The sequence below is a fragment of the Capra hircus genome, chromosome 8 (genome assembly GCF_001704415.2).
Source record: "Capra hircus breed San Clemente chromosome 8, ASM170441v1, whole genome shotgun sequence".
In the NCBI taxonomy this organism is placed as follows: Eukaryota; Metazoa; Chordata; class Mammalia; order Artiodactyla; family Bovidae; genus Capra; species Capra hircus.
In genome coordinates, this window is record NC_030815.1 from 59496902 (window position 1) to 59509980 (window position 13079).

Consider the following 13079-nt stretch of genomic DNA (forward strand, 5'->3'; position numbering starts at 1 on the left):
ATCATGTCCTTGTCAGTACTAGATGTTAATATTTCAATCTTTAGAAATTTAATTGGTGAAAATTATATCTGATTTAATTTACCTTTCTTTGATTACTAATCAGATTGAATCATTTTTATATACTTAGTTTCTTTCTTCTTCCCAATCACTTTATTGCCTATATATTGTTACTTTGTGAATTGCATGTTCATATTCTTTGAGGTTTTTTTCTTATTTCCAAGGGGTCTTTATTCAGTAAAAATATCAACTTTTCCTTTGGTATATATATTACAATTATTTTTTCCATTTTTGTATTTTGTTTGTAAATTTTTGATTAGAAGTATTTAATTTATGTAACCAATTCTATCAATCTTTTTCTTTTATAAGTTCAGGATCTGTGACATATTCAAAAGTCCTAACCCACACAATTGTAAAAATATTTTCCTTTTCATTCTTCCTGTCTCAGGCTGGTTCATTTTTACCCTTTTTTTCCATTATTGGATCTTGGCTATTTATGAATTTGAGTTAAACCTTCTTTCATAAGGCTTCTTTCATTACATTCAGGGTACTCTTCACCCTATTCTTTTCCTATCAGGACCAATTCCAAATCCTTAGCCACTTGATTTACATACTGAACAGCTAACTCTAGCTCCCAACTAATGCCTCACCCTATCCATCCAGAGAGATTGGAAATGGGAAATAAAATCAGTATTTGCCTTCAATCCTCTGGCAGGGACTCTGCTAATGACCTTGGCAAAATCAACAAAGATTGCTTCTAGGGAGTAAGCTGTTACCGTGGAGCATCCTTTCTCTTCCTGTTCCTTTCACTACTGTGTGACCATAACACATTTTCCTCTGGATCAATGGAATCTTTTCCTAAAAATGCTTTCTTCTACCTACCTTGAATGAAAGATAACTTTCCCTGAGAGTATTCCTTTTCCTCCATCTCTCACGCTCAGCATACCAAAATCCCAAAGATATTGTCCTCATTATCCTGTGACACGTTTTTCTCTTTTGGCTGCACTGGGTCTCCATTGTAGTGCATGAACTTCTCTTCTTGCAGTACACAGACTCTAAATATGTGGGCTCAGTAGTTGCGGCATACAGGCTTCTCTAGTTGCACTATACAGGCTGTTGCCTGGCAGCATATTTTAGTTCCCCAATCAGGCTTCAAACCTGGGACCCCTGAATTAGAAAGTGGGTTCTTTCTTTTTTTTTTTTACTTTACAATATTGTATTGGTTTTGCCATACTTCAACATGAATCCGCCACAGGTGTGCACATGTTCCCAATCCTGAACCCCCCCTCCCTCCTCCCTCCCCATACCATCCCTCTGGGTCATCCCAGTGCACCAGCCCCAAGCATCCTGTATCCTGCATCGAACCTAGACTGACAATTCGTTTCTTATATGATATTATACATGTTTCAAGGCTGTTCTCCCAAATCACTCACCCTCTCCCTCTCCCGCAGAGTCCAAAAGACTGTTCTATACATCTGTGTGACTTTTGCTGTCTCGCATACAGGGTTATCATTACCATCTTTCTAAATTCCATATATATGCATTAGTATACTGTATTGGTGTTTTTCTTTCTGGCTTACTTCACTGTGTATAATAGGCTCCAGTTTCATCCACCTCATTAGAACTGATTCAAATGTATTCTTTTTAATGGCTGAGTAATACTCCATTGTGTATATGTACCACAGCTTTCTTATCAGTTCATCTGCTGATGGACATCATGTCCTGACAGTGCTGTGATGAACATTGGGGTACACGTGTCTCTTTCAGTTCTGGTCGCCTCAGTGTGTATGCCCAGCAGTGGGATTGCTGGGTCATATGACAGTTCTATTTCCAGTTTTTTTAAGAAATCTCCACACTGTTCTCCATAGTGGCTGAACTAGTTTGCATTCCCACCAACAGTGTAAGAGGGTTCCCTTTTCTCCACACCCTCTCCAGTATTTATTGCTTGTAGGCTTTTGGATCGCAACCATTCTGACTGGCTTGAAATGGTACCTCATTGTGGTTTTGATTTGCATTAGAAAGTGGATTCTTAACCGCTGGACCACCAGGGACATTCTTTCCTGTGCCACTTATAAACTATTACTTTTTCTCCCTCATATAATCTTTCTTCCTGTGATACAATGTGTTGTGATGCCTTCTGGCCATCCTCCTCTCTCTTCCTTTCGTTGACATTTACAGATCTCCTGGCTTCTCCACTTCATCTTGAGCACTTTGAACCTTTTTCATTTTTTCCCTCTCTGCCCAGTCCCTGCTGTCATCTTGGTGGTATTGGTTTCTTTATGGGAGATCTAGCACCATAGATGCTTTCAGGTGTCTGAAAGAATTAATCTTTCAGATTACTTCTTGGACTCAAAAAAAAAATCTGTATCATCCATTTCTGGGTCATCATGTCACCATCCAGAATTGTACTATGAAATTGTAAACTCCCTTGTCGTGATCTCTGGTCACAAACCTATTCCTCCAGTCTTCTTCGTACTTGACTCCTAGTGTACCTACTTTCTTATCCTAGGAAGATTTACACACTCTCTGTTCACCTTTTTCTCCAGTCTGTCAATCCCTTGTGACTTTGCTTCCTTTCCCCCATCTGTACCCAAGATCATGAGCATCTTCAACACCTCCCTTTTTTCCCCCTCTTTGATCTCCCAATAAAATTCAATCTTGAATTAATCAAGCCATCTACGCTTCTCTGTTTCTAATCTCAGAATGCCAAGTACTTTTTGGAGATCACAAAACCTTTGCAAATTCAGAGACTCCAACTTCTTTTGGGTTTCCAGGGCCGCTTGGATAATTTTTTAATCTATTTGTGGTCAGTTTAATTCTTAATTCTTTTTATTAGCTATTCCCAAATTCACCACCCTCAGGCTTTCAACCACATCTCACTCCCTTCTCCCCCAGGGCTCTATTATTGTACCTCTTTTTCCATCTTTATAGTATCATGTTTTTACTGACCTTACTGCCTACTTACTAATGAACTCCAAATCCACGTATCCAGGGACCCTTTTTATCTCCTTCCCCTTTCATGACCAAGGCTAAAGATATCCTATGATAACTATAGCTGTGTCACAGCATCTCAAAGAGCTTCCTCAATTCATTACTGTATCATCTACCCTCTATTCTATATTCATTTCCTCTTATCTGGTTTCCATCCTTTTGTCTGGGACTTGGATTTGCCATTCAGTCTTATTCAACTGAATGTTTGACTTCCAATTTCAGAGTAATTCATGAATAATACCTCTTAAATCATGCTGTACTGCAGCTCCAAACCATCCCTGCCTCAGTCTTGTACCCAACTAGGTCTGGTGTTCTCAAACATTGCTTGTCTGTAACAGGAGATTAGAAACTAGCTCAGATCTCTTACCTGAGCTTCAAAACTATATGTACCTGCTTTTGTTACTACCTGTATGCCCTTCAGGTATCCCCAGGTCAATTTGTCAAAAACATTTTCAAACCATGCCCTGAATTTAATATTTATTTTGTCACTACTTCATGATTTCTTTTGTGAATTACTGAGTGGCCTACTAACTGGTCTCCCAGCCTCCTGTCTTGCTACTTCCAATATATTCTTCATGGTGCTACCAGAGGACTATCTGATCATATGACTCTCAGCATAAAATTGCTGTGGTTCCCTATTGCATATAATATGATAATGCAGGATCTGCCTCATACCTACCTCTCCAACTTCTCTCTCATCACTCACCAGCTTCTAGTCTCAAAGAATGTACCAGTACAAGAGCCCAGTTCTAGAAAAGCCTCAGAGGATGCTATGTAATGAGTTATCTTAAATTACTGAACCCACAAACTTACCAGAACTCGCAATTCTGTGTTTGGCCAGGTTTAGAACTTGGCTCTGGATCTGACCATTCTCTCTCACTATCATGACAAAAACCCCTCTAGATGGGACAGAGAAAAGAGCCAGTATAGACCACTACAGACTACTGTTTCCCCAACTTATCACCAAGCAGGACAATTGTGTCTGTACTTGACACACTGGGGCCAAGCCCAGTTCTGGTGTAATAGTACCACAACTACAAAAAACTGGTTATATATCCTTGAGAGTTCTGGTATGGCCTGGAGAAGTCTGTTAACAACACTGCACTCCAGGATAGGCATAAGACAGTCTTGGGACCAAACTGAAGCCAGAAAAGAATGTCTACCCAAGGTGGCTACCAGCAGCCTACCTGAAATGAATGACAGTCAACATTTAAAGGAGCCAGCCCATAGCCAAGAAAATGGTAGTGAATATTAGGTCTAAAGATTGAGGCAAGATCAATAACCTTGAGGACTAGAGGCAGGAAGGAGTCAGGGGTGCTGATGGGTCAAGTCAAATGGTTCAAAATTAAGTCTGTGAGTGAGAAGTCTATACTGAAGCTTCCTTGCTATACATCCTTGCCTCTATCTTGTAATATTCCTCTCTAGCCCTTTTGTGGGCTAAAATAGGAATAGTGCAACACAGGGATATCATTGTACCTTACTCCTTCCCTCCCCAGCTCCCCAAATCAGGTAGAGGACAGCTAGAGACAAGACTTAACCATTTACTCATAGGGAACAGTTACCCTCTTGTATCCTCAGGTTTGATTTGTCATGGATTTGGGACTTGGAAGAATAGAGCCTGAAGATGCCCATTGATCATTTAGGACAGCTGGAGTTGAAAGGGGGCAAGAAGGGTCTGCCAGGAAGTGCTCAGCTTCTCTCCTGTGTGATGGATCTTTTCTGAGTGAATGGATGGTCCAGGTCAGAGTACAAAGGCCTCAGAAACCAGCACAGGATCTCTCTCACTTATCTTGCTTTTCTTTTCCCATCCTCCTGAGAGTTCTCATCACATCCCAGAAATTGCCCCTAAATCAGTTAACCTTCTATAAAGTATCAAGCTGCTGTTGAGAAGTTCATTCTGGCTTATGTGTTCCAGAAAAGAGAAAAGGTTGACTTCTCCTACAACAAACTGGCTGATCCTAAGTTTTCATTTTATGACAAGACTTTGGTTGAAGTGGTGAAAAAGGGAGATCACTGGGTACATTTGTTTTTCCTGTCACTCTCATTGTGTCATACCGTGATATCAGAAGAGAAAGTAGAAGGTGAGTAATCATGAGGCCTCATTGACTGAGAATGTCGAGTCTAGGCTGATTTGGGGGTGGGGGTTGATATCGTTTGTAATGGCTTAATCTAAGAAAGAACTTTGTAATAGGGAGAGTTGTCCAGCAATGGGATGGATAGTCAAGGAAAGTAGTGAGCTCCTAGTCCCTGGATATATTCAAGTTAGAAAACAACCTCTTGATCTTAAAGAAGATTCAGTCATTGGATAGGGATCAAACTTGGTGCTATCTGGGGAACTTGAAATTCTCTAATGTTCTGGCACAGAGTTTGACTAATTTATTGCGCAGATCAACTCCACTACCTCTGACAAGACTTCCTAAAGGATGAGTTGTCATCCTCTTGTTGCTTCACAATTTAAATGTATCCCCATATACCCTAATTTCTTCAGTCACCAAATACAACGTCATCCATGAATTTATTGAAATCTTTTTTAGAAATAATGAGAAATGACTGATTTTTAAATTTAAAAGACTTTTTTCCTTAACAAACAAGAATTTAGGCAGCCAAGTAAATCACATCTTTTAAAGTCAATATAATTGACTTAATAGAATACTACCATGAGTAACACCTTATATTTTTACATCACTTTATAATTTTACAAGTTGCTTTCATTTATTTTACATCTCACAGTCTTCACGACAGCCCTCTGCAGAATAAGAAGAATGATCCTTGTTTTATAGCGAAGTAAGCTGAAGCTAAAAGAAATTAAGTGACTTGACTAAAATCCTATAGCTAAGAAAGGCAAACATGGGATAAGAACCCAAATCTTGTGTCATCTGGCTTCATAAGCTCCCACCCCACCAAGGCCTCTCCAGGTCTGAGGATATAGCAATAAATTGCTATGACTTGAAGCATATTTGGTCTTACCTTTGTTTACTTCCTTGAGTGACAAGGAAGGAAACACACAAGAAAATAGTCTTGTTATCCCATGGACACATTTTATGTCTGACCTAAAATTATACTGCCTTATCTACATTATTCTCAAGTATAATATTTTGGTGGTGCATAATTGTTTTTCAAAATTAAATTGGCCTTCAAAAGAGAAATAATCCAAAATATAGCTCAGGTTATGGAGGTATTCTAAAAGAAGAGTTCCAGAAATGTCTTGAGTAATATCAGGTTGAAAGATTGATTCAACAGAGTAAATCATTTAGCTTCCCAGGATGAGAGTTTCAAAGGCGACAGTACTCATTCATATATATTTTTTAATTGCATACTAAACCATCAGTCTTGTTACCTGTAGCAGTGTTCATCAAAGTGCAGCCAGTCTTATGCAGAGGCACTTTACATAGACCCATCTGCCTGAGACTCACTCAGGAGATTTGTTAAAATTCAATTTCCTGGGCTGTCCTCCCAGATTTTGTAATTCTGGATTCAGTAGTTTGGGTCAGACCCAGGAACCTTCTTTTGTTTTAAATTTAAATTTATTTATTTTAATTGGAAGCTAATTACTTTACAATATCATATTGGTTTTGCCGTACATCAACAAGAATCCACCACGGGTGTACACGTGTTCCCCATCCTGAACCCCCCACCCACCTCCCTCCCTGTACCATCCCTCTGGGTCATCCATTTTTAACAACCTCCTGAGCCACCTTTACCCTCTTAGAAAGTAGCTACCTGTTTTGTTTGTGTACATGTACTGTGTACCTCTATAATACTAACTCAGGTCTGTGAAATGAGGTGAAAATATTAGAAAGAAAAAAGAAACTGACCTGTTCTATGCAACCTGGCCTTTTAGGGCCAGACCTATGAGGAAATTTTGAAGAAAGATGCCCCTCCTGGGCTCCATCTTTGTGTCAGCCACTTGGAAGACAGTCTAACTTCTGGGTGGACTTCATCCGCACGTCTCTATGGGCTCTGGCTCCCCTCTTGTCTCCTGCCAGGTGAGCTGGTTTACCAGGCTCAGTCCCCAGATGAAGGTGCCCTGGTCACTGCTGCCAGGAACTTTGGCTTTGTATTCCGTTCCCGCACGTCTGAGACAATCATGGTAGTCGAAATGGGGAAAACGAGAATCTATCAACTGCTGGCTATCTTGGATTTCAGCAATACGCGCAAGAGGATGTCAGTTATTGGTGGGTGCCCCTCCTTGTCAGTCTTCTCCCCTTCTCTGTCTTTCATATACATTCATACATTGATTTTTCTTTTCTGTCTGCACACAAATATTTTCTCTCACCCACATGCCATTTCCAAGGCACTCTTGCCACAAATACAAACACAGCCATTCCCACTTTCTCTCTCATAATTCTTTGTATTTCCTTCTATACACATATATAAACTTAACAACCACATGCTAAGCCCCTTATTTAGTGATCCTGAATAGTGACTTGTCATAACTTTCAAGGCCAAGATAAGAATGGAGAATAAACTCATAAAGCCTGAACTTGGAATGATAAATGGGGGTGGACATTATGGGGGAAATTCATACTATCTTGCTCTTTGTTTGGGCCTCAGACTGAAGAGGAAGGTCACTTTTATTCCTTGGTCCTCACTAGATATGGGCAGGGTCTGGAACTTGGACTTGAGAAGCTAAATGTGATTCTGTATCAGTCTTCCATAGGTGATGTTGAACCCATGGAAAAACTGGTTCCAAAATATCTTCTCTCATATCTCACCAGCCCTCATCATTCACCCTGTGTGACCACTCACTGAGTGCTTAGCCTCCCATGGTATCAGAAACAAACATCATGGGAACAGCCTTCTGCCATCCCTCAGTGGCTCCAACATGTTCTTGTGACAATGGACCCATGTGGTTACTTTGCTTACTTTGCTTATTTTCAGTGAGAACACCTGAAAATCGCATACTGTTATTCTGCAAGGGTGCAGACACGATCCTCTGTCAGCTCCTCCATCCATCCTGTAGATCCCTCAAAGACATAACCATGGACCATCTAGATGTAAGTGTTCAGGTTGCGGGGCAGGAGAGCAGCAGGTGGCTCTGTGTATCTGGATGTGTGTCCGCATGTGTGTCCCCGTGTCAGCGTGTTTCAGTATGAGGTGGATTGGTATCTGTGTCTTTAATTGAGAGAAGAGTAAAAACTACCTCCTTCTGTGGGATTCTCGTTGACCAAGTTGCCAGCTTCTGCAGTGAGGAGTTGAATGGGCCAGGATCCCAGGGGGCATGATGAGAATGTGTTGTAGGAACATTTACTACAATCAGGACAGTTCACTCTGTGATTCCTGGCCCAGTCATGACAGGAACAGACTGCTTTTAGGTATGGAGCAGAAATCACCAGGCCTGGACTGCGTAGGTGACTGTGTGACACCATCCTCTGTTATTTATAGGGTTAGAATCCCCACGGGTACCTACCTGCCCCACTCCACTTGCACCTTCTGGGATTTGAAATGTAACAGAGAGAATAGCTCCAGTTTGCTAACATTAGAAAGGAAAACCATATTCATGCTCACTGAGGTTTCTACCCCTAAACCTGGATATATCAAGGGTTGGAGGGGGGGATAGGACAAGGGATGTGATGGGGGAAGAGGCAGATCAGAGAAGTATTTTAAGGAAGAAATAGTTTGGAGGAAGTGCTATTTTATTAGGACATTTTGGCATGGCCCTACATTAACACGTAGTCAGAAATCAGAGAACAAATGGTCAATAGGCATATGAAAAGATGTTCAATGTCATAGCCATCAGGGGAAAGCAAATCAAATCACAAGATGCTACTTCACATCACTAAGGCAACTAAAATCAAACAGATGACCAGATAATAATGAGTACTCCCAAGGATATAGAGAAATTGTAACCTGCACACATTGCTGATGAGAATGTAAATTGGTGCAGCCATTTTGGAAAACAATCTGGCAATTTTCCTGAAAAAGTTAAGCACAGAGTTGTCATCTGACCCAGCAGTTCCACTCCTAGGTATATTCCCAAGAGAAATGAAAACTTACATTCACACAAAAACGTGTACACTAATGCTTATAACAGCATTATTCATACAGAAACCACCCAGATCCCCATCAGTGGATAAATGAGTAAATAAAATGTGATAAATCTGTACAGTGAATGCTATTCAGTCACAGAAGGGAATGACATACTTAATACATGCTACAATGTGTAGCATGATAAATCTTGGAAATATTAAGCTAAGTGAAAGAAGCCAGGCACAAAGGGCCAGTATTTTATTATTTCATTATATGAAATGTACAGAATAGGCAAATCTGTAGAAGAGAAAGTAGATTAGTGGTTACCAGGGGCTATAAGAAAAGGGAATGGGAATGACTGCTAATAGGTGATGGGGTTTCATCATCTCAGAGATGATGAAAATGTTTGGGATTAAGATAGTAGTGATGGTTGCACAACTTTATCAGTATATATACATATAGATACATAGAAAGTGAAAGTTGCTGAGTCATGTTCAATTCTTTGTAACCCTGGAATTCTCCAGGCCAGAATACTGGAGTAGATAGCCGTTCCCTTCTCCAGGGGATCTTCCCTATCCAGGGATTGAACCCAGGTCTCCCACATTGCAGGTGTATACATATATATACATATACATTATATTATACATAATTGTGTACTTAATTGTATACCTGTATATTACACTTAATTATGTACTTTAATAGGGTGATTTTTATGGTACATAACATTGCATCTCCAGTTTTTGAAAAAAACCACTGACGTGTCCCTCATAGTACAACTCTCATACTGGTTTCCTGAGGTTACAGTTTTGTTTCTTCAGTGTGTGTGTATGTGTGTGTGTGTGTGTGTGTGTGTGTGTGTGTGTGTGTGTGTGTTATAGGCTACTCTGAAAACCTCCCTTATCTTTTAACCATCCAGAGCTACATGAATTAGGGTATCTTCTCAGCATTTCCACAGACTGGATTCAAAGGGGAATCATAAAACCATTTCAGATCTTTTGGAACTTTTTTTTTTTTTTCAGATCTAACCCACTTTTGACCAACCTTAACAGATACCATAGTGGAGCCTGACTACATTAGTCTATTAACCACAGAATATTCTGTAAGAGTCAAGTTCCAGAAACCCATTCATGCAGAAGCAGAGCTCCAAGCTCTCTAAGACAGGAATCCAGCAAACAGATCACACAAAACAAGCAGCAGTCAGGACCCCAGAACCCCAATTTGCCCCCCACAAGGGAAAAGAAAAACATACAAGTAAGAGATATGTAGGAAATAATGTTAAGGATAGACTGCTAAAGTATTTGTTGAACGGATTAAGAATCTGTCAATGTATTGTTAAGCTTGCCAAGTCCTCTTATCAGTACACCACGCAAGATCAATTTCTGCCATATCTCTTCCTTCTTTTTTTAAATGGCTGATGTATACTTTTAATTCCTGAATATATATGTGCATATATGTACTTATATTATTGAGGTAAAATTTGTATGTAACATTAAATAAGTTTTAGGCATACACCATTATAATTTGATACTTGCATATACTTCAAAGTGATTACCACTTTGTCTTGTTATCACCCATCCCTGTCAGTTGACCCCCTTTCACCCCCCAACCCCTTTCCCCTCTAGTGACCCCCCATCTGTTCTCTTTATCTTGAGTTTGTTTTTGTTTTGTTTGTTCATTTGTTTGTTTTTTAGATTCCACATATGAGTGAAATCATATGGTGTCTGGTCTTTATCTGATTTATTTCAAACAACGTAATACTGTGAAGGTCCATCCATTTGTCACAGATAGCAAGATTTCTACTTTTTATGAGTGTGTAGTGTTCCACTCATCAGTGGACACTTAGGTTGTTTCCATGTCTTGAGTGCTGTAAAAATTGCTGCAGTGAACATAAGGGTGCATGTATCTTTCTGAATTAGTGATTTTGTTTTATTTGGATAAATATAAATACCCAGAAGTAGAATAGCTGGATCTGGATCATATGGTAATTCTATTTTAAATTATCAAAAAGACAAGAAATAACAAGGGTTGGTGAAGATGTGGAGAAAAGGGAACTTTCATACACTGTTGGTGGGAATATACACTGGTACAACCATTAGGAAAAGCACTATGAAGATTTTTTCCTTTGTAAGAAATCTCTTGAGATCATCTCTCAGCCTTCTTTTTTATCGCTTCACCTGTCAACAGTAAAGAGATTTAAGAGAGAGGATTCTTGGGACTTCCCTGGTGGTTCAGTGGTTAAGACTCTGCGATCTCAGTGCAGGGGACCAGGGGTTCAACCCCTGGTCAGGGAACTAGATCTCACATGCTGCAACTAAGACTAGGCGCAGCCAAATAAGTTAATTAATTTTTTAAAGAGATAGGATTCTTTACAGATATTCCTGGATGTTATTTTTATCTGACAGCTAACATGAAGTACTCAGGAGTTATACAGAGAACTAATAACAAAATATCAAGGTGATAAATTCTGTTTCTATTTGGTCTTATGATGCCAAAGTGAATTATTTTAAAGCTCAAATTGTTATTCATTTGCCGTTCTCAACACACAAAGTCTGCTTCTAACCCACTTTCAGTTAGATATGGATTGTTCCCCAAACTACCCACACTGTCACCTTGCTTTCCTTGTAACCAAGGGTATACTTCTGCAAGATAGTTGTGGTTTGTTAAGATACATTAGGAGAAGGCAATGGCACCCCACTCCAGTACTCTTGTCTGGAAAATTCCATGGACGGAGGTGCCTGGTAGGCTACAGTCCATGGGGTCGCTAAGAGTCAGACACGACTGAGCGACTTCACTTTCACTTTTCACTTTCATGCATTGGAGAAGGCAATGGCAACCCACTCCAGTGTTCTTGCCTGGAGAATCCCAGGGACGGAGGAGCCTGGTGGGCTGCCGTCTATGGGATTGCACAGTCACACACGACTGATGCGACTTAGCAGCAGCAGCAGCAGCAGTAGCAGGATACATTGGTGGCCAAAGAACAAAAGGTACTAACTTACCCAGAGGGCATTTCAGCAGTGGCCTCATTAGCATTCTTGGCTGTGACTAATCAGCTGAGCCAACCAGCTATAGGTGATGGTGATGGTTTAGTTGCTAAGTCATGTCTGACTCTCTGCAACCCCATGAACTGTAGCCTACCAGGCTCCTCTCTGTCCATGGGATTTCCCAGGGAAGAATGGGAGTGGGTTGCCATTTCCTTCTCCAGGGCATCTTCCCAAACCAGGGGATGAACTTGCATCTCCTGTTTGGGCAGGTGGATTTTTTACCACTGAGCCACCTGGGAAACCAACCAGCTGTAGACAGATACACAAATTTGCTATTTAAGATGCCCACTGAATACTTGATGAAGGAAGGCAGGGAGAAACGAAAATAAATGAATGTATGCTTGTAAAAAAAAACAACAGTAACACCCTTATTTTTTATAAAATTCCTTTTTACTTTATTACTCCCTTCTTTCTCATATTATAAACATCATTATCTTCTGTGTGGAGGGTGAATTAACTATCCCAATTTTAGAAGAAATCTGAAGGCTTCATTCTTTACCATGGTCACAGCAAACTACCTAACCATAGGTAGAAGTTAGAATCTTCTGTCTCTCAGAAGTATTCTCGGACTTTATACCCAGCTATGCTGGCCTAATCTTTAGGGCATCAGACTAAGAAAACAGGTGTTTTCTGGTTAGGCTAGGTAGTAGCCCTGTGATACTAGGCAATAAACCCTCTCTTGCGGGCAGAGGGAGCCTGTGGGGCTAGTCTGTTATTCCTTGACTCAGCCCTGTCTCAGCCCAAGTCCACTCTGCATACACATGTCTTCCAGGATTTTGCCAGTGATGGCCTTCGCACCCTCATGCTGGCCTACCGAGAACTGGACAGTGCATTCTTCCAGGACTGGAGCAAGAAGCACAGTGAAGCCTGCTTGTCTTTGGAGAACCGGGAAAATAAAATATCAATTGTCTATGAAGAGATTGAAAGAGACCTTATGGTTAGTGTGCGAAAATCAGGGACAGATTGGGGGCAGGGGAGCAGTTGGGAGACTGAACAGAGACTCTGAGAATGCCTTCCAGCAAATCATAGGTTCAGGCTGTCTCTGGATACTGGAATCCAAGCTGACTCAGGATATCATGG

At 40.5% G+C, this 13079-nt stretch overlaps 1 protein-coding gene across 5 annotated transcripts in view; it reads left to right on the top strand.

Moving 5' to 3' along the window:
* Positions 1-13079, top strand: part of LOC102178625 (phospholipid-transporting ATPase FetA) — an 84001-nt gene that overhangs the window by 58501 nt on the left and 12421 nt on the right. For all 5 annotated transcript variants that reach the window (XM_018052118.1, XM_018052119.1, XM_018052122.1 and 2 more), the window contains 4 exons: positions 4904-5069; positions 6975-7163; positions 7870-7985; positions 12772-12936. In XM_018052118.1, coding sequence (XP_017907607.1) covers positions 4904-5069; positions 6975-7163; positions 7870-7985; positions 12772-12936 — 636 coding nt within the window. The remainder of the gene's footprint in view (positions 1-4903; positions 5070-6974; positions 7164-7869; positions 7986-12771; positions 12937-13079) is intronic.